Source organism: Tetranychus urticae, chromosome 2 (assembly GCF_039701765.1).
Source record: "Tetranychus urticae isolate SD_2017Ah chromosome 2, NJAU_TeUrti_SD_1.0, whole genome shotgun sequence".
In the NCBI taxonomy this organism is placed as follows: domain Eukaryota; kingdom Metazoa; phylum Arthropoda; class Arachnida; order Trombidiformes; family Tetranychidae; genus Tetranychus; species Tetranychus urticae.
The window spans coordinates 28,506,836-28,532,368 of record NC_142959.1 but is presented as its reverse complement, the minus strand read 5'-3'; the positions used below and the strand labels follow the sequence as shown (position 1 = coordinate 28,532,368).

The 25,533-nt window shown below is 32.3% G+C and overlaps 7 protein-coding genes across 9 annotated transcripts in view; all 7 read left to right on the top strand.

Annotated features, from left to right (window-relative positions):
- The first annotated feature begins 26 nt into the window (after window positions 1-26).
- On the top strand, window positions 27-5,014 carry Asap (ArfGAP domain of ASAP). 3 transcript variants are annotated; one of them, XM_015935932.3, is made up of 10 exons: window positions 62-234; window positions 353-455; window positions 532-604; window positions 696-844; window positions 930-2,708; window positions 2,791-2,916; window positions 3,081-3,296; window positions 3,559-4,159; window positions 4,228-4,409; window positions 4,503-5,014. In XM_015935932.3, the coding sequence occupies exons 1-10, from the start codon at window positions 230-232 to the stop codon at window positions 4,719-4,721; spliced, it is 3,453 nt and encodes a 1,150-aa protein (XP_015791418.1). In that variant the 5' UTR covers window positions 62-229; the 3' UTR covers window positions 4,722-5,014. The 3 variants fall into 3 exon arrangements, with proteins under 3 accessions (XP_015791420.1, XP_015791418.1, XP_015791419.1); XM_015935934.3 differs by lacking the exon at window positions 3,081-3,296 and having other exon boundaries at window positions 27-234; XM_015935933.3 differs by lacking the exon at window positions 3,081-3,296 and having other exon boundaries at window positions 69-234; window positions 3,556-4,159.
- Window positions 5,015-5,158: 144 nt separating this feature from the next.
- On the top strand, window positions 5,159-6,590 carry LOC112539488 (uncharacterized). The gene is made up of 4 exons (XM_025162066.2): window positions 5,159-5,379; window positions 5,470-5,567; window positions 5,632-5,741; window positions 5,826-6,590. Exons 1-4 carry the CDS (start codon window positions 5,349-5,351, stop codon window positions 6,223-6,225), a joined length of 639 nt encoding a protein of 212 aa, XP_025017834.2. The 5' UTR covers window positions 5,159-5,348; the 3' UTR covers window positions 6,226-6,590.
- A 389-nt stretch (window positions 6,591-6,979) lies between these two features.
- Window positions 6,980-9,935, top strand: Top1 (DNA topoisomerase 1). Its single transcript, XM_015935916.3, has 3 exons — window positions 6,980-7,387; window positions 7,509-9,172; window positions 9,365-9,935. Exons 2-3 carry the CDS (start codon window positions 7,515-7,517, stop codon window positions 9,465-9,467), a joined length of 1,761 nt encoding a protein of 586 aa, XP_015791402.1. The 5' UTR covers window positions 6,980-7,387; window positions 7,509-7,514; the 3' UTR covers window positions 9,468-9,935.
- A 1,470-nt stretch (window positions 9,936-11,405) lies between these two features.
- Window positions 11,406-12,547, top strand: LOC107368137 (paired box protein Pax-1). The gene is made up of 2 exons (XM_015935917.3): window positions 11,406-11,975; window positions 12,060-12,547. The coding sequence occupies exons 1-2, from the start codon at window positions 11,549-11,551 to the stop codon at window positions 12,380-12,382; spliced, it is 750 nt and encodes a 249-aa protein (XP_015791403.2). The 5' UTR covers window positions 11,406-11,548; the 3' UTR covers window positions 12,383-12,547.
- Window positions 12,548-12,659: 112 nt separating this feature from the next.
- Window positions 12,660-15,727, top strand: TBC1D23 (TBC1 domain family member 23). Its single transcript, XM_015935945.3, has 8 exons — window positions 12,660-12,887; window positions 13,069-13,524; window positions 13,589-13,713; window positions 13,807-13,957; window positions 14,066-14,281; window positions 14,369-14,954; window positions 15,023-15,146; window positions 15,271-15,727. Exons 1-8 carry the CDS (start codon window positions 12,843-12,845, stop codon window positions 15,596-15,598), a joined length of 2,031 nt encoding a protein of 676 aa, XP_015791431.2. The 5' UTR covers window positions 12,660-12,842; the 3' UTR covers window positions 15,599-15,727.
- A 1,022-nt stretch (window positions 15,728-16,749) lies between these two features.
- On the top strand, window positions 16,750-18,313 carry LOC107368170 (transcriptional adapter 1). The gene is made up of 3 exons (XM_015935955.3): window positions 16,750-16,938; window positions 17,039-17,205; window positions 17,278-18,313. Exons 1-3 carry the CDS (start codon window positions 16,877-16,879, stop codon window positions 18,021-18,023), a joined length of 975 nt encoding a protein of 324 aa, XP_015791441.1. The 5' UTR covers window positions 16,750-16,876; the 3' UTR covers window positions 18,024-18,313.
- An 861-nt stretch (window positions 18,314-19,174) lies between these two features.
- LOC107368168 (glycine receptor subunit alpha-2-like) overlaps window positions 19,175-25,533 on the top strand; it is a 34,329-nt gene continuing 27,970 nt past the window's right edge. Inside the window, exons 1-2 of the mRNA XM_015935953.3 lie at window positions 19,175-19,798; window positions 19,879-19,952. Coding sequence (XP_015791439.1) covers window positions 19,674-19,798; window positions 19,879-19,952 — 199 coding nt within the window. The 5' untranslated portion in view covers window positions 19,175-19,673. The remainder of the gene's footprint in view (window positions 19,799-19,878; window positions 19,953-25,533) is intronic.

Here is a 25,533-nt window from a genome sequence, read left to right as displayed (position 1 = left end):
GATCGAAAATGATTTCATCTTCATGTTTGACAGTCAGCTAAGCTGTTTATTTTCTGGCTCACTGGTTAGTTTTTGGTATCTAGGCTCAGGTTTGGTAAACAGTGGAATGGATAATATTTAATTTTAACCAAATCAAAACAATTTTGATAAACATTAGTACTGTAATTAAATTATTATAATCTTTTAATACTTTTGTTAGCCGTGGTAAACGGACTCAAAATCACCAAACATGAGGTAAGTGGCAATACATTTTTAGACCTTTACTTGATCTTATGGTCTATTAAAAATCCAAAGGTAGAATAACTTATAAAATGATTTTAACAATATGTTTCTTTTTTTCATTTTTACTTAGTGAACAACAAATGCAAAGAGATCTGACCCAAATATTTAACTCATCAGAAATGGTTATCATCAAGTTTGTTGAAAAATATATGGATGTAATTCAAAATGAGAATGTGAGTTACTGATGCAATTGTCAAAGTGATTGATGCTCTAATATTATTCTTTTTATGTGTTGGTTTTTTTAATCAGATGCTGGACACAGAAAGAGAGGGGTTGATGAAATTGAAAAAGGCACTGAAAGCAATTCATAACAGTGGTAATTGTGAGTATACAAACCCTTTCTATGCATTTAATACATTTTCAAGTAAACTTTGAGTAAATCTCTCTTATGTATTATTATCCTTTACCCACAGCTCACTGTGACAATGAGGTCTACCTTTCAAAAGTCTTGGACAAGTTAGGAGAAAACGCTGAAATAAAAGATAATGAATTTGAAATAGGAGCAGCCTTCAAGAAATTTGCAATTGTTACCAAGGAATTGTCAAATCTTATGGGAACTTTGGTAAATATTGTTTTTTGTTCCCTTGATGACCTGAGATTTTTCAAATTTGCTCAGCCATTTTACGCACTCTTCTTGTTTTATTTAGATGCAAAATATGAAAAACATTGTTATGTTTCCTCTGGAAAACATTCTTAAAGGAGATTTGAAAGGAGCTAAAGGAGATCTAAAGAAACCTTTTGATAAGGCTTACCGTGATTATGAATCAAAACTAACTAAAATTGAAAAGGAAAGGAAATCTCAAGCCAAAGAATCTGGACACAACAAAACTGATGGTTCTTCAGCAGAGAACTGTGAAGAGCTTGACAAAGAAAGAAAACTTCTCCAACTTACTCTCTGCGAGTATTTAATCAAAGTAAACGAAATTAAAACCAAAACAAGTGTTGAACTATTATCCCACCTAATTGACTACTATCATGCACAAACAAGCTACTTTCAAGATGGACTTAAGACTATCGAACATTTTAATTACTACATTGCCGAGTTATCCAGCAAATTACAGACTATTAAACAACGACGAGATGAAGAAAGAAAAAGTTTAATTGAATTGCGGACTCTCCTCAGATCAACGTCACCATGTGTTGATGGACAACAATCCAAAGATTTAAATAGCATTACTTTCAGTCAAGGATTGAGTCATTCGGGTATGTCAACTGTTGATAGACGAGAAAGTAGAGGTGGTTACACGTTACATCAAATTCAAGGGAACAAAAACTACGGTGTCTATAAACTCGGATATCTTCTTAAAAAGTCTGAGGGTAAAATGAAAGTTAAGGTATGGTGCAAAAGAAGGTGCGAAGTTAAAGACGGTTTTCTTTATGTTCACCATTCCGATGAATCCAAACTTCCTACCAAAGTGAATCTTCTAACTTGTCAAGTTAAACCTGTTCCCGATGAGAAGAAATTTTTTGACTTAGTTGCCTTTGATCGTACTTATCGTTTTCAAGCTGAAGATGAAAATGAGTGTGAAGCCTGGGTCTCTGTTTTACTCAATTCAAAAGAAAATGCCCTCAAAAAAGAGTTTGATTCTGCCCCGGTTTCATTAGATAGTTCATCTGGAATTAGTGGTTCCTATCGGTCTGGTAGTCATGCATCACAGAGTTTAATTGAACTTAGACAAAGTGTAATTAACCAGGTTCTCAAGCTTCCCGGTAATGATAAATGTGTTGACTGTGGATCGACCAAAGATGCAACATGGTTGTCAACTAATTTTGGTGTTGTCCTATGTATTGAATGCTCTGGAATCCATCGTGATCTTGGTGTTCATATCTCTCGTGTGCAGTCTCTGACACTTGATAATATTGGAACATCACAGCTTCTCTTAGCTCGAGTGATGTCCAACGCAGGCTTCAATGATATCATGGAAGCCACATTAGATCCAACAAGAAAGTTACAACCAACCAGCTCTATGGAAGAACGATTCGAATTTATTCGAACCAAATATATGGATAAAAAGTTTGCCCTCCGTTCATGTAGTGGTGATGTAAATGATTTGAAAAATGATTTAGAACAAGCGATTCTATCAAGAAATATCTATCAGGTTCTCCAAGTATTCGTAGAAGGTGGAAATCTCAATTGGATTCTCCCTAGTTTCACTGCCAATAGTGAGGCAAGCCTTCATATCATCATCGCAAAAGAAGATGGTTCTTCACTCCATATAACTGACTTTTTAGCACAAAACAATGCCGATCTGAATATGAAAAATCGCCAAGGTAACACACCTTTACACTACTGTGTTCTTCATAACCAAAGTGAATGTATGAAAATTTTGCTTCGATGTGGAGCGAATTCATTGCTAAAAAACAATGAAGGTAAAACTCCTCTACAATTAGCAAAAGAGAAAGAGCTTCCAAATCTAATTGAACTGGTAAGTTTAATCTAATAACCATCGCAATAATCCAATAACTTGATTGAATCACTAATAACCTTTTTTAACCTTTTTTAAACAGTTAGAGCATGCAACTGCTAATAAGAAAAACTTATTTGAAAATGTTAATATTGACTGGAGCTTGCCATCCATACCTATGGAAGATATCCTTACAGATTTTAGTGATGAAGATATTATAGATGATAAGGTAAGGCTAATCTTTGATTTAACTTTCCAAAAGTTCGCTAACTCAAATGCTGCATCCCAACCTCGAGTTTATAAAACCTATGAGCCAATCATCTACTAATCAATTAACCAATTACCTTAATAACCTGAAAACTTAATGCTTCCCTATCTAACTAACTAATTTAGTATATGACAAAAGAGTGCTACGAGTGGTTATTTTCTGATGCTAACAATACTGATATTAAGCGATTGTTTTTAAATGGCTCAATTACCCCTGATCTTATTAGCTCGCCAAACAGAGCGTCGAGTGAGTTGACCCCGAGAAAATGTTTACTTTCCTCCTTGGACCAGTCAACGTCCGTTGAACACCTAACACAACTAAAAAATGATTACTCGAATCTGGTAATTAACCTAACATCGTCCTTAATGAATGAAACAAAAACATTTTCGCCATCGTTTTATCAATTTTTCAATGCTTGCAATTTGCTATTCGATTTCCTCTTCTCCGTTTATTTTTCCATGTTTGTATTTATTTTGCTGTTGAACCTTCTTTTTTTATTTTCAACTGTTCACAAAATGTCTATCAACTTCCATAACTATTATTATATCATATTGAAACTTCTCTAATCAATCTATCATTTCCTTTTTTATTTTATTTAAGCAGCCTCAAAGTCATCAACAACCGTATCAACTTCCTTCTAGTTTCATCAATCGTTCTCGTCCATCAAGTGTTATTGGCAGTGAATCACCATTAACAACTAATCAAGATATTGTTAAACCAATTCCAAATAAAGGAAAAATCATTTCATTGTTTGGAAACAGTGGAAGTATTAAAAAGAAAGCTCCTAAGGCGCCAGCAACCACTACACCAGTGGTAAATAGGCAAGGACAGTATTCTTTTGATGAAAAAAATGCAGAATCATCTGCAAATTTTAATGAATCACCCTCTGCTACCTCATCCTCCTCCAAGTCATCTCCATCTGATGGAAAAATGTCCATTTCTCGAGCTGGTCGACTTTATTTACATTCGAGAGCTACCAGTGATACTAGTGCACTTATCCAGAAAGTAACTCAATGGAAAGATATATCTGCTGAACTTGAAGTTACTTTTAAAAATGATCCCTCATCTGAGACCAAAGCACCATCTTCAATCAAACCCTCTCCCATTAATTTATCTTCCCCTATTTCATCTTCTCAAGGCTTAAACAGATCGACCACAATCGGTCCTCCACCAATACGTTTACCTCACCAAGGATTTCTTTATGGTAAACCTTTTTGTAATGATATTTCAATGAACTATTAGTAAAATGTCAATTTATTTTCTTCATCACAGGCTCATCCGGCAATTTGCGTGACTTGGACGGAAAAATGTCTTTAAGGAATACCCAACCATCTAATCAAACTCCAACTCAATCAAATCGTAGACTCAGTAACGGTCAATCAACTGAACAATTAGCTTCGAGTGTTGATTCTGATTCAGCCGCTCGTAGTCTACCTGTTCCACCTCCTAGAAAGGTATCATCATTATTTGATATCATTCAATTTTCAGTTATCAATTATTAATATGAAAGTCTAATCAATTGTTTTTTTATGATTTTTATTGAACAGCAACGCAATGATTTAACAACGGGACGCATCCGTCGATGTCAAGCACTTTATGATTGTGAAGCCGAAAGAGATGACGAATTAACATTTAAAGAAGGAGAAATAATTTTAATTTTAAGTGAAAAAACTGACGATGATGATTGGATGGAAGGAGTTGTTGAAGGTGATCCTGATCGAAAAGGTGTTTTCCCGACTAGTTTTGTACAATTGTTACCAAATTGAAATCAATCTGGACAAAGAAAACAAAAGCAAAATTTTTACTGTTTTCAAGATCAAAAGTTCACCATTCACTCATATACTCAACTTCACTTTCAAATTGTTAAATTCATCACTCTTTCTTCAATGTTGATTCAGTTCCAGAGTCAAAATGAACACTGGAATTTCTAAATTTTAGCAGTCATTTTAAATCTTCCCAATTATTCGTCCAATCCAATTTTGTGGTTATTCTGATTATGCTCAAAAGGCAAAGAAATAATAAAAGAAAATAGTGGCTTGATAATTTATTTCAATTGAAATGTTTTGCCTTTCTCCTGTTTTAATTTCAATTTTTTATGCTGATTCCGAGTATCTAAATCGATATCTGATCTTTTAGTGTATTATGGGACATGCGAGTCGCCTAGGTTACATTCACTAAACTTGAAATCTCGACTAAACTTCTTAAACACTTGTTTTGAAAAATATTCCTGTACAAAGAGTTTTTTTAACAGGGATCTTAAAGTTTCCCTTTTATACACACAAGAAGTGATCTACCCTTACTGCACTATTTTGTGATCGAATTAAAATTTTATAATTCATCATCTAAATTAACGCATTTTTAATTTGTACTGGAAATATATTTTTTTAAGTGAAATGAATCAAGAGAATAGTAATTCTGATAAAAGTAAGTTTCGTTTGTTTTTCGATTCAGTTTTAAAATATATTCTTTGTTTTGGATTGAGTTTCAAAATATTATGTTCTTTGTTATGTTTAGTTACAATAAAAGTAAGGCATTCGGATGAGGATTATCATGACATTACAGTTGATTGGTCAAATGAAAGTTTCGATTACAGGAAACAATTGTTTCATCAGGTAAGTCAGAAGAAAAGAAAAGAAAGTCAATATTTTATAATTCATCTTATATTTGTTTTTATAGTTATCAGCATACACAGGAATACCGATTAAACAACAAGATCATGTCGGAGTGCAGCATGTAAATCCTTATCACAATGCCGGTCTGCTGAATGCCGAATACGACGAAACAGGGTAAAATTATTTTATAATGAAATTTTTATTTAACTTTATGACAGCGCTCTATTAAAATTTAATTTCTTGTCATCAATTCTTCAGATTGTTGAACGCTCGTTGGAATTGGCAATACGATACCAAAGAGCTTGCAATGAGAGCATTTGATGATGGCGATTGTTTTCTTCTTGAAACAAAAATGCAAGTAAATGATATAGTTCCTGGTATAAGTTGCTCGTATCAATTGGTGCATCGTGATGTGGCTAATGAATCTAGATGTAACCTAAAATATTGCCATTTCTTGGGTAAACGATCCTTCACTAGAAAAATTTCAGAGATCATAAAATCATACCAATCGCAACCCATTCTGCATCCAATGGTTTATGGACAAACAGAAGAGGGAAGGAAACACAGCAGATTAGCTGAGTATGATGGTCATCTCAGGGAGATAAAAACCGCTCATTCTGTCCCACAAGACTGTAAAATAAGGCACTTTGCTGTTTGAATTTTCGATGTTTGGAATCTAATGAGTAATTAACCTCGTTACCGTGGCTAACCTAGATTTCGTTGTATTTTAATTTTCTATCAAAATTGATTGCTTTATCGTGAAAAAATCATAATTATAATAGTTTCTTTTTGAACGAACATACATGTACACACATGATTCTGGTGTATATGTAAAGTTAAACGCAATTTGATTCTTTAATTTGTTTTTTCTCAGATTTAAATTAGTTGAAGGTATGAACTTCACTGATTTCAGGATATTGTCTGAAATAAAATTTTCTGTGATAATAAAAATGGTCAGATATGTTAAGATTATCGAATTGAAACTATGAGAATAAAAAGACTCCAATGTCATCTTATTCAACTTTCCAAGTCAGTGTTATCGCCATTTGTTAACACAACAATCAAAAATAATTTTCATTTGATTTCTCAGCATCTTTATGGTAATATATTCAGATAAACAATGGCTGGTTAAATAGTGGTTACAAAAGTCTTTCAACTTTATATGATGAGATAACTTAACTAATGGCGCCGGTTCCTCTTTCAATCAAGAATTTAGTTATCATGAATGCTCACTTCAAGTTATTAACTCTACTGGTACAAAAACCGGTTATTTGGTTCTCTTTATTGTAAGAAAAGGTAAAATTATTATGCAACAACAATAAAAAACCATTATTTGGAAATCCTACAGGTGGCGTTGCAAAAGTAACCACTGAGGTTAAAGAGGATCGCAACATTTCTGGTTACTGAGGGTGAGACAAAGGGGGTGATAGACTTTGGTTGCTCACAATAAACCGTTTATTAATTTTTAAATTTTCCTGCCTACAATCGATTTTAATTTGTGACTTATTTTTGGACTGTTGCTAATTTAGTGATACATTTTAACTTTTTGTGTCAACTTTAATTTGTGCCCTACAATTTATTGGAGAAATCAACAAAGAAAACGGATATTTGTTTGAAACGAGAACAAAGTAACCGTGCAGTGATCAGTTGCCAGAGACAGTAACCAGAGAGAATCAAACACTCTTTGTTGCCACCAGTGATTTCCGCTTCCCCACATGTTACCAATTTTTGTTTAACTTATCTGTCAATTAGTGTGAATTTAATCTTAAAACATCGCAATTTCAAATAGTTTTCATCCGACACTTACATGGGCCTGAAAGGTAAGTTATTCTACTACGTCTTTTTTATGGTTTTTTGTATCTGCTTTCTTCCAACTCTCAATTTTCTTTCTTTTTTCTCTCTCCCCCCTATTTTTCTTTTCTCAACTCATTTTTTTCACAGGTTACTATGAAGGTTAAAAAGGAGGTAAAGGAGGAAAAAGAAGAAAATGGTAGTCCAGTTAAACCACCTAGGAAAAAGGTCAAGAAGGAAAAGAATGAAGAGGAAGCTCAACATATATGGAAATGGTGGGAAGAAGATAATTTGGACTCTAATATAAAATGGAAAACATTGATTCACAAAGGTCCAGTCTTTCCACCAGAATATGAACCACTCCCGTCTAATGTCAAATTTTATTATGATGGTAAAGCTTTAAAATTATCTCCTGGTGCTGAGGAGGTAGCCGGTTTTTATGCTAAAATGCTTGATCATGAATACACTTCAAAAGACACGTTCAACTCAAATTTCATTAAAGATTGGCGTAAATATATGAATTCTAGCGAAAAATCACTTATTGAGGATCTAAGTCTATGTGATTTTAGGTCAATGCATGAATACTTCAAGGAACAAAGTGAACTACGTAAACAAATGACCAAAGAGGAGAAACAAGAAAGAAAAAAGAAGGAGGAAGCTATTGTAGAAGAATATGGTTATTGTATAGTAGATGGACATAAACAAAAGATTGGTAATTTCAAAATTGAACCTCCTGGTTTATTTAGAGGTCGAGGTGACCATCCAAAGATGGGTAAAGTCAAGGCTCGTATCAATGCTGAAGATGTCATTATTAATATTGGTAAAAAAGCACCTATCCCTCAACCCCCACCTGGTCACAAATGGAAAGAAGTTAGACATGATAATACCGTCTCATGGTTAGCATCATGGACCGAAAATATTATGGGCAATGTGAAGTACATTATGTTGAACCCTTCTTCTAAGTTGAAATCCATGAAGGATTGGCAAAAATATGAGAAAGCTAGAGAATTAGCTAAATTAGTTGACAAGATCCGTGAGGATTACCGAAACGACTTCAAAGACCGAGAAATGGTAAAACGTCAGCGTGCTGTTGCTCTGTATTTTATCGACAGACTAGCTTTGAGAGCTGGTAACGAAAAAGAAGAAGGTGAAACAGCTGATACTGTAGGTTGTTGTTCTCTTAGGTGTGAACACATTGTTCTTCATGAGGAAAAGGATGGTAAAAAATACGTTGTTGACTTCGATTTTCTGGGTAAAGATTCAATTAGATATGTCAACTCTGTGCAAGTAGAAAAAAGAGTCTTCAAAAATCTAAAGTTATTCATGGAGAATAAACAATCTGAAGATGATCTTTTTGATCGTTTGAATACATCTACTCTTAATAAATATCTTAATTCACTTATGGATGGCTTAACGGCCAAAGTTTTCCGTACATACAACGCCTCCATAACTCTTCAGCAGCAATTGAAATTGCTAACAAAAACTGATATGTCTCAAGCTGAATTGATGTTAGCCTATAACCGTGCTAATCGTGCCGTTGCCGTTCTGTGTAACCATCAACGTGCTGTTCCAAAAACATTCGAAAAATCGATGGCTAATCTACAAGATAAAATAAAGGATAAAAAAGATCAGATGAAGAAGGTTAAAAAAGAACTTAAAAGTGATAAAAGTGACAAACTGAAGAAGAAGCTGAAAACTTTAGAAGAACAATTAAAAAAATTAGAAGTACAGGCTGTTGACAGAGAGGAAAACAAGCAAATTGCCCTTGGTACCAGTAAACTTAATTATCTCGACCCAAGAATTAGTGTGGCTTGGTAAGTATTGCTAATCAACTTCTATTTTTGTATTATCTATTTTTTGAATTTTTAAACTTTGATAAGTTTGCCCTTAAAATCATTGATAATCGATTGGATTGACTAGTTTTATCAATATTTAGCCTTTTAGTTGTTTCATTTATAAATTGCTCATCAGGATCATCATTACATGTCTATTTTCCTTTTCTTTAGGTGTAAAAAATTTAACGTTCCAATTGAAAAAATTTACAACAAAACCCAAAGGGACAAATTCCGGTGGGCAATTGAAATGGCTGGACCTGAATTTGAATGGTGATTTTGAGATACAATTAAAGAGTTTCTTCGCTGTTTACTCTAATAAATCATGGTTAATTAAGAAATAAAAAGATGTGTTACCTCTCGTTCAGCGATCATCTACTAATGGCAGACGATAACAAGCTTTCTGACCAATGATGTGCATCATAACTTCATCACCACCTGACCTCTTCTCTTTCATTTCTATTTCGCTGTATCCAAAAATTTTCCTCCAGTATTTATACAATTTCTCATATTTTACCTCCCTTTATTTGGGATGAATTGACGCCATCGACTTATCCATTTAAATATTTAAAATTAGAACTCCAAAGGATGGCTACTTGACCCCTTTCTTCTTCCCTTACCTCCCTTCTCTCTTGACTTTCATCTAAACTTTCATGAAAAGGATTTTTTGATGAGATTAATTAACATCAAATATTTCCAGAGGATATGCTACTCTTACCAATAAATTGTTCTACTCTCATTGCTACATCGAATCTCCAAAATGCTTTTAATTTATCCTATCAAACAGAATTGACCGGTTAACTGAAGATTCCATTTAAACTCAACATTTCAGTGAATTTAATCTTTCACATGTTTAAGATGAACTTTTTAGGCATCATCTGCCTAATCACTCCATTTTTTAACTCTTTTCCATGTTTCCCATCATTTATTGTAAATTCAACTTCGATCATAATATCAATTTCCCCTTCAATCGAAACTAGAATTCAAATTGATTATGGAAAATGAATTAATCATAAAGATGATCTGTCAATCCAATTATCTTGATTTTTAAATTTTTGTTTCTTGTTTTTTATAACCTAAAGCTTGTTTTATGTTATGTTAACTTAAATGTACAAACTTTCAGTTTTAAATGAGAAGAGAAATCAATTGTTAACCTGTTGTTATGATCAAATCACTTTGATGGTTTGAAATCTAACAAATCTTTTCAGGTTATTAACGGCATTATTTTATTTCTCAGCTTACTGTTCATTACTAGCCATTGGTCAGTGTAAAACAACAAAAAACCAACAAGGACCTGAAACTAAAGGAAAAGCAAAATAAGAAGCAATGATAACAATAAATTGTATAATCCTCTAACAATAAAAGGATGAGAGTTAAATGCAGTGTTGAAGGAAGTGAATCAAGTTTACGAATCAACAATTACATTATACAAGATGCGATTTAATGATGATATTGATAAACAGCCTTTTCGGATGACACCAATGATGAGTCCAATGGTAATACAAATAAATACAAATAAGGTTAAGACGGTGATGATAAGGAAAGAATTAAAGATCAACCAGAAGAAGGCGAAGGTTTAAGATGAGTTTAGGTTTTCTTTTGATTCAAATTGTCTTTTGATTGTTGTTCAATAGTAAGGGTAAAAGTTATTACGTTGAGGGTTAAGGCCGTTAAATCAGGAAATAAAAATGGTAATAACAGTTTCCGATGATATATCAATTGATTTGCTTGGTTATATCAATGCATTTCTATGGCCATCTCAATTGCTCCAATTGTGATCACCTTTTGTCATCTGGTCTGATTCTCATCCATAGGAGTCAAGGCTTAAGAATGATGATGATAGTGATGATGAAGATGATAAAAGGGAAAGACAGGGATGACACCGAATATACATGAACTAACTAACACGTCAAACCAACACACAGAGAGACACTTCGATTTTGAGTGAGTACGAATGAACCTCTTGGGAATTAGATTTGCCCTTTAGTTTAATCATTGTTCATGAGCGGGTTAATCATGAGAAAATATCAAATCTTGAGAAAATTTTATTCCCTACAATTTAGAGGATAACTCACCGAGAATCAAACAAAATTAGCTGTAACGTGTTAAACTGTTGATTGTGTAATTGTAATTTGCCTTTTGCTCCAAACATTTTCACATTTTTAATTTCAACAATTGTTTCCATTCGTCTTTGGTTTTATTCAAAGTTTACCGATTAAACTTTTCTCACCTCTAAGTTGTTTTGGTCCAGCAATTTGTTTTTATTTATATCAATTTATCAGCCAACGGAAAGTTTATCTACTATTTATTAGTTTACGAGTCCCATTCAAATAATTCAATATTGGTATTATTAATCATATGATACCAGCTTCAGCCAAGATGGAAGATTTGAGAAAAGACGATGGACTCAAAACATTGATCAACTTGGCTCCTTTTGTAACTTCACTGCCAGCCTTTTCATTCCTATTTAATGCACCTCAAACTGCCCATGCATCGACCTCTTCCTCTTCACCCTCTTCCTCTTCCTCTTCATCGTTCTCACCAACGGCAACAACTAATTTGTTTTCATCATCATTGGCCTCAACCAATGGAATCAATCAACTTGGTGGAACATTTTCCAACGGTAAACCTTTGCCTTTCCACATAAGACTCAGAATTTTGGAGCTAGCTGTTTGTGGCTATCGTCCTTGTGATATATCGCGACAGTTGTTAGTTTCCCATGGCTGTGTGTCCAAAATACTGGCCAAATTCGCAGAAACTGGATCCATCATGCCTGGTGCCATCGGTAAGTAAATCAATGGCAAATTTACTTTTATTTACTTTACTAACTTTTTTGTTTTGTTTTTCATTTCTCATTTGCGCTATTCAGGTGGAAGTAAACCCCGTGTGTCCACTCCGTTGGTCAAAAGAAAGATAAAAGAATACAAAGACTCAAATAATTCCTTGTTTGCCTGGGAAATACGAGATAAATTACTTCAAGATGGAATCTGCTCCAAAGAATCATTACCTAGTATCTCATCTATTAATCGCATTTTACGGCAATCTTATGGTAAACATAGACCAACCAAAATTACTTGTGGACGATCTCTCACAACTGTTCCAACTCCCTTAATTGATCGACCCGGTCATCATCCGAGTAAAACGACTTCACCTTCAAAATCATCTTTCCTTATTCGAGATATTCTTGGATAATCGTAATGCGTACTTTTATTCATGAGGAATTGAATTTGTTTACAAGCACATTATCAAATGATCTTTGTACCTGGGTAAAAGGCCTGGGGTTAAAACCACTTTATTGAACGTGTTTTTTGCTCCAAGTTATTAATAAATTATTGCAATAAATTATGATGATTAAAACCAATTGTTGTTATTTTCACTCAATTTTCTGTTGAAATAGACATTTGTTTATATTTTTATGTTTATATCATTTGTTTGTCTGTATGTTAGTTTTTTCATCACATTTCTCTTCTTTTGAGGATGAGATGAGCTCACCTTTAGCTGCTGTTGGATGTCGATGATTTTGTCTTGTTGTAAATAATCGTCAGTTAAATTTTAATTCTGAAATTTATTATATCAAATTTTTTATACACTCAGTTTTATCATGACCAATTGAGGATAAAGTCAAATCAAATATTCTTACCACCATAGTCAAATGGAATCAAATATAAATGACGAGACACGAGCTCAAATCTGGAAGGTAAGTTGCCATTCATTATAGTAGTATTGAACAGCAGTTTGCCTATTTTACAAATACAAAGCTTGTATCAAAATTAGCTCTAATTAAATCATGATAATATTCTTTTTTTATTCCTTTGTAAATTTTCCTTTCCATCATTTATTGTATCTAATCGGTGTACTTGCCTATTTTTCTGTCATAGCTCCATCTTGGAATAAAAGATACCAAGCCAAATTTGAAAGAATTTTTCGGACTTGAAGAACAGTCGGAGATAAGGGAAGATTGTGTTAAACTGGTTGAAGCATTGGGTAATCCAGAGGATGATAGACTCGCAATTACTAGCGACTTGGAGACCGTGTTAACAACTTATGCTGAAACGTATGGATACAAATATTTCACTGACAACGGGTGGCTTGAAGTAATTGAACCTTTACTGACTTTGAAGATTGGCCGAGATGATTTATACAATTTTTTCGAGATTATACACAAAAAGTACATTCCAAATATTTTTACCTATCCCAAGAATTCGGAAGAATCACATTCTATTAATGACCAACCATTCCATCTCCTGAGATTATTATTATTTTACCATGATCCCGAGCTGTGCTCGTTTTTAGACACCAAGAAAATCAATCCAGATTCATATGCTCTCTCATGGGTATGTCTCTAAATGGTCTAACTCTATTTGATCATTAATACTAATGTTTTTTATATTCTTCCAGTTCCGAAGTTTATTCGCTGCCCATGTCAATATAAAAGCTCTTCTAACCTTATGGGATGCTTATTTACAAGCTTCTAATCCATTCCTCATCTTTTTTTTATCATTAGTTATGCTAGTCAATGCAAAGTAAGTCAACACAATATTCTGAATTATTATCCATGTTTATTTTATTTTTCATAAACATTGTAATTTTCATTAACTTTCATCTTTTATTGACAGGGAACAGATAATGAGCATGAAAGATCAATCAAAGGAGGCAATTATCAAGACACTGAACTCTGTGCCAAGTGCCCTCGAAATAGACGATATCCCAGATCTCTTTTATCTTGTAGAAACACATTATGTGTCTCAAACACCTAGATGCATCAGTGTAAGTTTTACATACTTCTCTTAAAAATTTTATTAGCCAAGTTATTTACCATTTTTCAAGGATTTGATTTTTATGATTGTTATATCACTCACTTGTATCGTTTTGTAGGAGCTGCACAAATTAATTTTCAATTATGACTCAGGAATTGAATTTTCAATGGAATTGACTGATATCGCACAGGCTTTGTGTTTACCTATTCCTGTATCACATCTTTTACCCTCGTCTAACAATTCTGGTGTTAGATTTTTCATCGTAGATTGCCGACCGGCAGAGCAATATAATAACGGACACTTATCAACTGCTTTTCATCTTGATTGTAGTTTGGTACGTTAACACGTCAACATATTCTTTTTTACTTGATAAATCTACTTGAATCTATATAAATCATTACATTATTTCACATTTTTTTAGATGCTTCAAGAACCTTCAGCTTTTAATACTGCAGTACAAGCTCTATTAGCAGCACAAAAACAGGCCATCCTAGCAGGATCGCTAGCTGGTGGTAAACATTTATGTTTTATGGGAAGTGGTCGTGATGAAGAAGATCGTTATGTTCATATGGTTGTTGCATCTTTTTTACAAAAACACCATCTTTATGTCAGTCTAGCTTTTGGCGGCTATGCAGCTCTCCACCATTACGTTTTGCGGAATAATTGCTTGGATAAATATTTTACTGATCATAACAAGAAACTTTGTTTATCGTGTCGCAACCCTCAAAGTTTTATTGGTAATTCGCCAATGGGATCAAGAAGCCTATCATCTAGTAACTCTTCGCTTCTTGGTGCAATAGATGGTGAAAATGCTTCCAACACTTCTATCTTCGATAGAATGGCTTCAGTGATGAAAAACAGAGCTGTTGGTGTTAAGGAAAAGTTAGTTGACTATATAATTAATCCAAGTGCTGGTGATGAAAGGCATGTTAGTGCTACTGATCGACTCGGAAGGAGATATACTGGAGGCTCGAATATATTCAGTCTTTTCGATGTTGATAACGGAGGTGAGCTCATTATCAATTTATAAATTTATTTCAGATATCTAATTTAATAAATATTTTTCTATCTTTAGATGGATTAGTTTCGAATGAACCAGAAGATTTTGAATTTGATGTAGAGGAATGGTGTAAAGCGAATAACGCCTTGAGCTGTTTTAAATGTGAAGAAATAACTGACGAAATCAAAAGATATCCAAGGTAATTAAAAAAAATAAAATGAAATAGGATGATCATGCAGATGACGTTGCAGCTACATTATTTTATTTAATCTCGACTATTTCAAAATTACCTGACTAAAAATTTATTTTTCATTATTTGACAGTTATCTAATTTTGACTGAGACGCATTTATACATAGTACGTGCAATACCACAAAATAAAGGGTTTGGTAAAATCGTTGCAAAAAGACCCCTGGAAATGATAGTGCAAATAACAAGCAGAAGGAGATTGCCTAATTTAATTACAATCAAATATGGCCAGGCAAATGACGAATCCAACAGTGAGCCGACAATCATGGCTCTTGATAAATTGAATATACCTGAACCTTATCCAGTAACTCGACTACTAAAGCAACAAGTAATCAAAGTTTTAAATGGCGAAGTCGAAAATCATTCTGCAACTGGTCAAGAAAATAAAAGTTCTGATCAGTGAAATCAAATCTGCTCTTTTTATGAATTTATTACTCAAAAATTTACCTAATAACTAATCTTACTACGTTAATGTTTTAGGTTTTTTTCTTGACAAACTTGTAACCAAATAAAATGTTTATTTACCCGTAAATTTGCTTTCAATCAATCAATTCACAAAAGTATCGCGAGTAATTTGAGTATTTATTTCATCATTCATAGCAAGTTTTATGCATTGAAAAAGTCATTTTATTTATTCTGTTGACTGTAAATTATTTTGTTTCAAGTACAAATTCACATGAATATTGATCATCAAATATTGATGATGTCAAATAGGGTAAAGAAGTAATTATATAATGATAAAATAGTTATAATTTGTTCATTTGTAGCAAAAAATGCACCAAAACGAACGACTATAAAAACTCATGTGACAACTTCGTCCGTTTTTCCTTTGACAAATTCATTCAACACATTATCGATAGCAGATAAATCTTTCATAAAACATTTCAAATCACTATGAAGATTTGCTTTCTCGTCCTGGGTTAAAGCTCCTTGAGATCTCCAATCTGGAATGGCAATGGCATTTGTATCGGCGGCAATGGTATTGGAATCGACGGCAACAGCAGATGCATCACCACCATCACTTTTCCTGCTGTCACTATCATCAAATTTAGCTCTTTTCGCTTTTCTTGCACCATCTTTGACAACAAAAGATTTTTCAGATTCTTTCAACATCTCCTGCCATCTTAAACACTTAATTAGTTGTTTAGCTAAATAATGGTTTATGAATAGTTCCTTCGCTGAAGGTGGCTTTCGCTTTTTCTCTGGTTCACCAACGTCAATTATTTCCATTGAGCTGAGTGTGATGTCTTTCGATGTATTCCTTTTAGTTCAAGCCAAAGTCGATACGATTAAATCACACATTAAAAGGTCAAGTTGTAAAAAAAAGAAATCAGAATTAAAAGCTTCAATTGCAATTAATTGATAAAAAAAGATAAACAATGAACCAGTTGTGAAAAACAAAACATTGAAGTTTAAACTGGCGCCATCTTGAACCGCTTAATTTCCCTCCAATATTATTTGAAGGTTTATTTATAATCAACAGATGGCACTAGGCGACCACCGACCATCTAGTGATTCAATTTCTAAACTAATATGTAAACATAATAGAGCAATGTGTGTGTTAAGCCATTCTAGTGTCTATGAAAAATCCATTAATTAATTAATCGTCCTTGATTCGACTACAAATAATTTAACATAGGGATTATAAGGATCGTCTTTATCTGTTCTACTCATCTCCAAGATGGATGAACTTTGCCTGGCTAAGCAAAATCTATTTGATTGTCTGGGTTCCAATTTCAAATGGTAATTTGTGATCTTTTAGATTGAAATGTATAACGAAATTGTTCTGTTTACGATTATTTATTATTAATTCCAATCTTTTTATCTTTTTTTCTTCTTCTAGTTATCTAAGCCTGTTACGAAGCTGGTTTCGAAATCATTTGAGTAAAGAAGAGTTTGACTTTGAAGCTCGAAAACTTTTTACAAATTCAAATGTGTCAAAACATAATGCATTCCTTTTAGCTCTATTTAGCCGATGTCAAGATTTATCATCTCTTGATAACCAACAAGGTTTGCTATTATTTAAGACTAATGATGGAGGACGTTTTGTTTAATTAAATTTTTCCTTTCGTTTTCTTATAGATCGCAAACCTAAATTGGATGAGAATGACAAAAGTACTAAAAATCGTTCATTAAAAAAGCCTCGGCCCAACTATAAAATCACCTATGAAAAACGGTTTCTTCCTATTGATCCTGCATTATATAGTCCTATTCCAACCAAAAAATCTCGGCTACATGAAGCTGAAAGACGTGAAGTTTTACCTAAAGTTGTTTTCAGTTTATCTGAAGGATCCTTGCCTGACCATTTCATGGCTAATCTACGGATGCTCGTTATTGTATGGGAAACGGGATTGGATAATCTCAGCAATGATGCAGTTCTTCTACTTAATTTAGCTTTAAGAGATTTTATTAAAAATATTCTCATGTACGTGTTAACATTCAAGTCTGCTTTTCGCAGTTATGATAAAGGACAAGTCAGATATGCAGTTGGTGCTCCAATGGTCAATCCTTATCTTAAAAATTCACACTCACTTTGTAAATATCCTCAAGATATTCACTCATCCTATGTGACTGACTCTGGTGAACATATGCCAGCCGTTCTACCTACAAATGAAACAGCCGAACATGATGCTATCTTTCAAATAGCTTGCTCTAAATTACCCAATGACTATGAATCTCCCCGGGAACGAGGCTTAATTACATTATGGCAAGTGTTTCATGCCCTTAGACTGAACAAATCAGCTTTACCTTCTCATTCTGTATATACCATTAACATGGAAAAAATCATCACTCGTCTTTCTCACAGTACATCCAAAGAATACGATTAGATTGTTATTTCTCTCACCACATATCTCGTCATTTGTTTTCGTTTTGCCTTGAAAATCATTTACTAAAAAAGAGGATGGAAACAAGAAATGCCAATAATACTGAATGCTTGGATCTTCATAAAAGATATGAGATGAAAAGAAAGTTTAAAGATAGAAAAAAATTTAATATTTTTACAGACAAAAGTTAATGTAAATAATAATAACTATAATAATAATAATGATTCAATTGTTATTCCCTTTGAATGGTAAAAATGACATTTTGCTTCAATTAAATTTGTTTACCAAAAAGACCCAAAATCCATTTATCAACCCAATCTGGCGCAATAATGAAAACTGAATTCACATTTAGTTAACAATAATCAACTTATCACACTACTAAAACTAATGTTCATCTAGTAAACTTAACCATTGATCACAATAAGATAAAATTACTTCAATGAAAATATATTGATTAATATACTACAATTGATGAAGATGAAGAAAAAAAAAGCCTTTCATTTATTAATATCAAATTACGATTCTCTATTAATGTACCAATAAAACATTGTATTGTATTGTAGGTACAATATTTTACCAGGTAATACAAGCACATAATCAACCAAGCAAGAACCAGATTTTAATAAGGAGAAGCCTAAATAAAGTAATCGTTTAAACTGATCAAATATATTGTTACCCGAATAAATTGTGGTACCAAAGATTGTTAACCAGAAACTGGTTAAAGTAGGAAATACCCAATTGATTTAGCATTGCTGGTAAATGATTAACATAAATGGCAACAAACAATGTTTCAAGGAATGAATGCAGCAAATACAAAAGCCAAATTACGATTAGCCCAAAAAAGTAACCACTTATTTGAATAAATGTTTATTTTATTACAATTGATAAATACAATTCAGTTGTGGTCTGATCAGAAGTAAGAAAGATGAAGATTGAGGTAAAAATATTAGGTAAATGTTGCCACAAATATACACATAAATGTATATTGTTATGAGAAAAGTATTTCCAGTTGAATGAGATGATAAAAAACATTAGACTTACAGGCCTATGTTGGAATCTTTGGTGAATTGATAGAGCATGTTCATGGAATGATGAAAATGATGAGGATGAAGAAGATGATGATTATGGTGATGATAAAAAATCGTCTTTAGCGTAACAGGTATTGATAGAGGCAAGTTGAACAGGAGAGGGTTCAATTTGAAGGTAACATTATCTTGGATAATTTGTTCAACTAGATTATATTTTTCTGTGTTCACCCTTCATAGTTAATCAATCATCATTTTACCTTCTACAACAATTAAATCATTTTCATCTTTAATCTAACAATCAACTAATCATCTTGTTTAATGGTTTAAATTTACTCCTCAAAAAGCAACAAAACAAAAGTGAGAAAATGAAAACTCTCATTTGTTTACCTTTTCCTTGTCTCTATTTGCTTTTAAAATTTGATTATTGCGGTTATTGTGTTTAAAATTTAACCAATTTGGATATTTGTTGATCCTACTTAACCCATTAAATTGTGATTAACTGTGTTTAATAGTGTTTTAAAAGTGTTCAATCATTAAAGCTGGAAATTTGTTCATCACTTTGCAATGTGTATTGATTGCATCCGTTGCTCATCAACTCTGATTGTTAGCTGACTAAATTGTGAAAATGTTTTACGATTGGACTGAACAATTAAACAGGCCTAAAAGTCAAGTTTATTTTGTCAAAATCATTTACATTTTACAATTTCTTTCAACTCAAATGTTACCCTTAATTTATGCAAAAGAGGTTGAGTAAGTATCACCAAATTATCATCAATAATTTACCCAAATTGTCATAATCAGTAAATTGTTCAACTTTCTTTCCCTCAAAGTGGAAGTAAACTATTAAACATGAAAAACATATTACCACCTCAATATGATAATTTACAGCCGCCGAAGGAAAACGGTAAGTCAATATTTTGATTGATCTTTTAAAGGGTAAAAATGATTACAATTGTTTGTAGCTAGTTTATTGTAAATTGACTATTAGTTGATTGTGTGGTAAATTATCAGTGTAAATATAAAAGAGGAATAAAATATGTTAATAACAATGGAAGTGGTTTAACCATAAAATTGCTTTCAACAAACACAAAAAACTGAATCATCAGACTTTTGGTGGATTCAATGGTGTTTACTTTGACTTTTGAAGCATTCAATTTACCCAACACTGAACAGTTTACATTAAAATTAACCATGAATAACTGATTATTTAAAGAAACAGCATTTCTGGTTAAGTTAAATATGTTACAAGACAAAACATGAAAAAAAAACAAACCAAAAAAATGGTTCGCTTGTTTACCCATTTTGTTGCGACTAAACATTTGGGTTATCCTTTTTTTCAGTAAAAAGTGTGAATCTTTTTTTTCTTGTTCAACTCTGTTTAACCTTTTCTTCTTGCTAATAAACTGATGATTAAAATAAATGCGCTTGATTACTGATTGTTACAAAGGCTAATTTGATTAACTTATCCTACGAATCATTTTTTAATTTGCTAGACTTAATCAAATCTGTAAACAACTCAAACTTGGAGTCAACAATATTACAGGGTCCGCCACAATACATGTCAGCCTGTATTTTTTGAATAACTTTTTTATTTTTTCGTCAATCAAGCTCATTCTCACAGAAAATAATCTTGAATAAGGGGGAAACAAAGATATGGACCGGTCAAATTTTTCGGGTATCGCAGGTCAAAATTGCGCCTGCGCGAAATACAGGTACAATTTTCGGGCGTCGTACGGGTTTTTGTTCTATCTTTTTCGACTGTACAGATATTTTTAAGTTTTTTGCACTGTTTTACAAACTTTGTTAGTCACTCGCCAATGTTCTGAAATAATTTCGTTCTGATAAAAGCAATTTATAGCCGATTGAATAGGACACTTCATCATGCGAAAATTCGAGCAAATTGACAAATAAAGCATTGATGTGATGGAGCAGTATTATTTTGCTACTCAATAGGTGCCAGGGGCAAGAAAAGCCCTATGGAGTTATTCTGGACTGAAAAATGTGCATAGTATCTCAGAAATCTGTCTATGAAAGCCTCATTGAATAACATTGGGTCTGAAAATGACTTTTTTTTGCGCAGGCGCCATTTTGACCTGCGATACCCGAAAAATTTGACCGGTCCATATCTTTGTTTCCCCTTTATTCAAGATTATTTTCTGTGAGAATGAGCTTGATTGACGAAAAAATAAAAAAGTTATTCAAAAAATACAGGCTGACATGTTTTGTGGCGGACCCTGTAGATAAAACAAAACAGATCTTGAAAGTTCATTCAAAATGATGACTGGTTATGTTGATGATAAAAACAGAGTTTTCATAGAAATTATGATAAATTGAATATTCTGATGAAAATGTTGATGGTAAAAAATGGTAAAATCTCATCGAAATTTTCATTCAAAGAATAAAAATTCTGAGCATTTATGATGGAATTTAGGTCAAAGTTCGAAAAACAGATTTCATTCAGATTCTCATAAAATTCAATCAGGATACCTAAAACAACATGCAAATTCTGTGAAATTTTAGAGAAAATTTTATTCAAACGAACCCAAAAATTCTGAACGAAGAAAATACAATTTCTCAAAATATTTTGAATTCTGATCGAAATTAGAACGAATTCAAAACAGAACTTTTAGCTAAATGCAAATAAACATAAAAATCAGAATTGAAAGTTAATCTGAAAATATCTGAAAGAAAATGAAAATCTTTTGTAAACACAAAGAAAATCTGAATCGAAATCGAAGCAAAATTTAGTTTAAAATTCTGCTGAAAATTCCTTCTCAGAGAAAATACAATTTCTAGTAAACATTTTGAATTCTGTACGGAATTCGTTCGAATTTTCACAGACAAATATTTTCGTTGTTATCTTTTAATGTAAATCAAGAGTCAGATTATGAAGAAAATTGAAAAAATCTAAAAGAAAAAAATCTTTTGTAAAATCTCAAAGAGAATCTGATGTAAAATCGAATCAAAAATTGTGTCTAAAATAAAAGTTCCATTCTAAAATCCTGGTGAAAATTTCTTTTCATTATTTACAGAAAGGCTGAAAACTTCGTAAAGTAATGATGATAAAGATGGTGATGAAAATGAAATGAGTAACTGAATGGCACTTTGATGACTTTTCATGTGAAAAAGTCACAAATCAAAAGATGATGAAGACAAGGCAAAGAGTAATTGCATTGTTCAGAATGAAATAGATGAAAACCTGCAACTGATAATTTTGTTTTTCCCTGTTTCTCCCAGTTTATCATCTTCATCTTCATCACTCTTGATACAAATTTTGGGAGAATTGAAAAATTGTCATCAACCAAAAGAGACACAAAAATTACATAAAACCTTAAATGAGAACAATAAAGCCACAATTGATGTTATCAAATGACAAAGCAAAAGATGAAGAGCAACTCTAATTATTAATTGCAATGTAACAATAATAATGATCATATTTTATGGAATCATTAATCATTTAAATCTTTAATCTTTATTTCTTCCTGATTGTTCAACTTGAAAGGTTGAGAGGCAAAAATGTTGCCCATTACAAGTAAAACATTGACTTAGAGGAATCATTTTGTATATCAACAACAACATAACAATTATTAATGGTTAAACACAACGGATTATCAAGTTGTACACTTTACTGTAAGTGTTTGTTAAATCAATTACATTTCAAGATTTAACCTGATTGTGACAATAATTTAATCCCTTTGCTTTACACCATTAAATTGGTTTCCCCTAACATCTGACAATCAAGAGTCCGTTTTCACTGGAACAAGCTGTAATGCCAGTTTCACAGTTAATGCCTTTAAATGGAAACAATTTCATTTTTTCATTTTATCCAGATTATTCAACTCTGATCAAATGATCACAGTTTAATCACAGCTTTGATTGTCATTTGTTTGTTCAATTGTTGCTCAACAAATCCCATTCGGTCAGCTTAAACAGAAACCTTTTTTCTTGCTCAACAAAATCAAAGTGTCAATGGTTGTAATGACATGAAATTTTGCTTTCTTTTGTCATTTCTGAATTTTCTCAAAGATGATTTTCAAAAGTAATAATGAAAAGTCCAACCGATTGAAACAATCAACTGATTCAATTGGATTCAAGTTTTCATCTTTTGACGCTTATTGCTTTTCCCTGAAAACCCTTTTTTATTAAAGTCAAGTCAAGTGAAATGAATATTGATTCAAAAGTCAAAATTGTTTCTTCAAATTGAAATGATTGAGAAAAACTTGCATTTCGTTTATAATTTCATTGTAATTTCAATTGAAATGTTGATTAGAAACAGGGAATCCTTGGAAGAAGAAAAGGCAATCTTTTATGTTTGACTGAATCGCCATTAGCATTAACATTGACTGTCCATTGTTTTATTCATAGCTTTCACAGTGAAGGACAATATTTTGATATATTAGGTCAGAGAGGTTGAATGACAAAAGATATTGATGAACTTGGATTGGTAACATTTTGTATATAAGTTGCAAGGACAGAAGCCTTGTAATCAAAGTATACATATTTAGAGATGGAATTTAATCAACTTATTGGTCAACAACAATAATATTTGACCATAAAAAGGACAACCAAATTGTTTTTAGTTTAAGTTGATGAGCAGAGATGAAGAGGGTAAAGCAAACAATCAGATACTCAATTACACGAAAAGTACATTGTTATTTATTGATTTTGTTAACACAAATAAATGATATTTATATACTTTGGTTAACCTTGATAATCAAAAATATTCATTTAATGTCAAATAACTTGCAAATAATGAATATTTTGCTGCTCATAAGCAATCTGAAAATGAAACAAAATTTTACTTTTTGTAGTGAAAATGGATTTCAACTTTTCTTCATTTTTTGTTTCATTTTTTCGTTCAAACAATTTAACATTTCATCACAAGTTATTGGCTTTCAATGGTCAGAATACTCATGCTTTAACTGGGATTTATAAATGTTGCCAAATTATCTGAGCTAAAAACAGAACTGATCGCTAAAAAAATCAAGAATCCCATAAAAGTAGTACATTAGTGTATTGATTTCAGGGAAAGAACCAACTTGGCAAAATAAGAATTAAAGGGAAAAGTAATTTAGTTGCATTTTTGTAGCTTTAATGATCACTTGTTCAGGTTTTCACTTTAATTTCACTGTAATCTTTACCATTAAACTGATAATTTGACCAAACAAAAATGAGCCAAACTGAAATTTGATAAAACAATAACTTCAATTGTTATCCTGACTCTTAATAATGGGCAAACAATTGAGCGAGCAAATCTTTTGTTTTGCCTTTTCCATCACCATTTGGTTGACAGCAAAAATGATAGCTTTCAATGTGAATAAAATGAAATTAATGAATTGCAATTAATTATCGGAAATCAAAGACAAATGATTGAGATGATTTTTGTTTAAGGGTCGGTTCGGCATACTTTTATCTAGTTTAAATGTCAATGAAGATTTTTCTGTGTTAATTTAACATTTTTAAATTTCGATAAGGTGTTTTAATTCGGATTAGATTAGTTTAATCCAGTTTAAATGCTCTAGGTTATCTTATATTTGTGACTCCATCTTGTCAAAAGGTCTTTGCTCTTGTTTAGAGAATTTAGTTTTGCGAATATTTAGATTCGAATACCGACTCATAGGTTTAAATGAATTTCCCTATGACCGAAACTGTAGGCTTAACTCTTTCACCTAATGAGCTCAGTAATTTATTGGAAGAAAATCCCAAAGTTGAACTAATTCAAGAGCCACCGAAAGAATTGATCAACAACATTCATCAACGGCTACTTGATATTAGCCCAAATAAAGGCCTTGAAACAAACGGTTTTGCTGCCCGTTCACCGCACTAATCTTTAAAACACGTAAAACTTTATTAGGTTTTACATTAAGGTTCGAGATAAAGATTTTAGTTTTTTTTTATTCTAGTCAATGTTAACTAGTAGAATTTAATTTTTATGCTTAATTAAATCCCGCCATATCATTATAAAGGTCCAAGTATTCAATTAATTGAATTGCGTTATTCAGGTAACTTTCTGTGAAAATTTATCTTTGTCGTTAAGACATAAATATCTCTGGTTTGTCATGGATAACCTTATTTTTTTGATCGAGTCGTTTCTGCTTTAGTCCATCTTTAGCAAGATGGATATAAATTTAGTCTTATGTAATCTATGTTTGGTCCAGAACCGGCACTCAAGTTGGTCCAGAACAGGACCTTTATATGCTACTTTTCATTCATTTGATTCATCATTTTAAGGTTCCAATGTTTATTAAAATTGGATTAATGTTTTGAGTCGAAGTTAATATTTAATAGTTAATGATCAACTGTGACATGAATAGATAGCCAATAAAATGGACAATACTAATCATTTTATTGGCCATTACAAAACTCTCGAGACTTGACCAACAATCCTAACCAAAAATTAACCTCACAATTGACAGGCTAAAAGTATTATTAATGAACTGTTTTTTTGCTTCCTCTTATCCTTTGATGTCCAATCAAATGAATTA

Excerpts from the sequence above, each read along its gene's own strand:
- Asap (XM_015935932.3), top strand. Across the intron at positions 2,917-3,080 it reads AAGATATTATAGATGATAAG|TATATGACAAAAGAGTGCTA; the intron begins GTAAGGCTAATC and ends TAACTAATTTAG. Across the intron at positions 4,410-4,502 it reads CTGTTCCACCTCCTAGAAAG|CAACGCAATGATTTAACAAC; the intron begins GTATCATCATTA and ends TTTATTGAACAG.
- LOC112539488 (XM_025162066.2), top strand. The coding sequence starts at position 5,349 with ATGAATCAAGAGAATAGTAATTCTGATAAAA. Across the intron at positions 5,568-5,631 it reads GGAAACAATTGTTTCATCAG|TTATCAGCATACACAGGAAT; the intron begins GTAAGTCAGAAG and ends TTGTTTTTATAG. Across the intron at positions 5,742-5,825 it reads GCCGAATACGACGAAACAGG|ATTGTTGAACGCTCGTTGGA; the intron begins GTAAAATTATTT and ends TCAATTCTTCAG.
- Top1 (XM_015935916.3), top strand. The coding sequence starts at position 7,515 with ATGAAGGTTAAAAAGGAGGTAAAGGAGGAAAAAGAAGAAAATGGTAGT. Across the intron at positions 9,173-9,364 it reads CCAAGAATTAGTGTGGCTTG|GTGTAAAAAATTTAACGTTC; the intron begins GTAAGTATTGCT and ends CCTTTTCTTTAG.
- LOC107368137 (XM_015935917.3), top strand. The coding sequence starts at position 11,549 with ATGATACCAGCTTCAGCCAAGATGGAAGATTTGAGAAAAGACGATGGA. Across the intron at positions 11,976-12,059 it reads CATCATGCCTGGTGCCATCG|GTGGAAGTAAACCCCGTGTG; the intron begins GTAAGTAAATCA and ends TGCGCTATTCAG.
- TBC1D23 (XM_015935945.3), top strand. The coding sequence starts at position 12,843 with ATGGAATCAAATATAAATGACGAGACACGAGCTCAAATCTGGAAG. Across the intron at positions 13,525-13,588 it reads ATTCATATGCTCTCTCATGG|TTCCGAAGTTTATTCGCTGC; the intron begins GTATGTCTCTAA and ends ATATTCTTCCAG. Across the intron at positions 13,958-14,065 it reads AAACACCTAGATGCATCAGT|GAGCTGCACAAATTAATTTT; the intron begins GTAAGTTTTACA and ends ATCGTTTTGTAG.
- LOC107368170 (XM_015935955.3), top strand. The coding sequence starts at position 16,877 with ATGGATGAACTTTGCCTGGCTAAGCAAAATCTATTTGATTGTCTGGGT. Across the intron at positions 16,939-17,038 it reads CTGGGTTCCAATTTCAAATG|TTATCTAAGCCTGTTACGAA; the intron begins GTAATTTGTGAT and ends TTCTTCTTCTAG. Across the intron at positions 17,206-17,277 it reads ATCTCTTGATAACCAACAAG|ATCGCAAACCTAAATTGGAT; the intron begins GTTTGCTATTAT and ends GTTTTCTTATAG.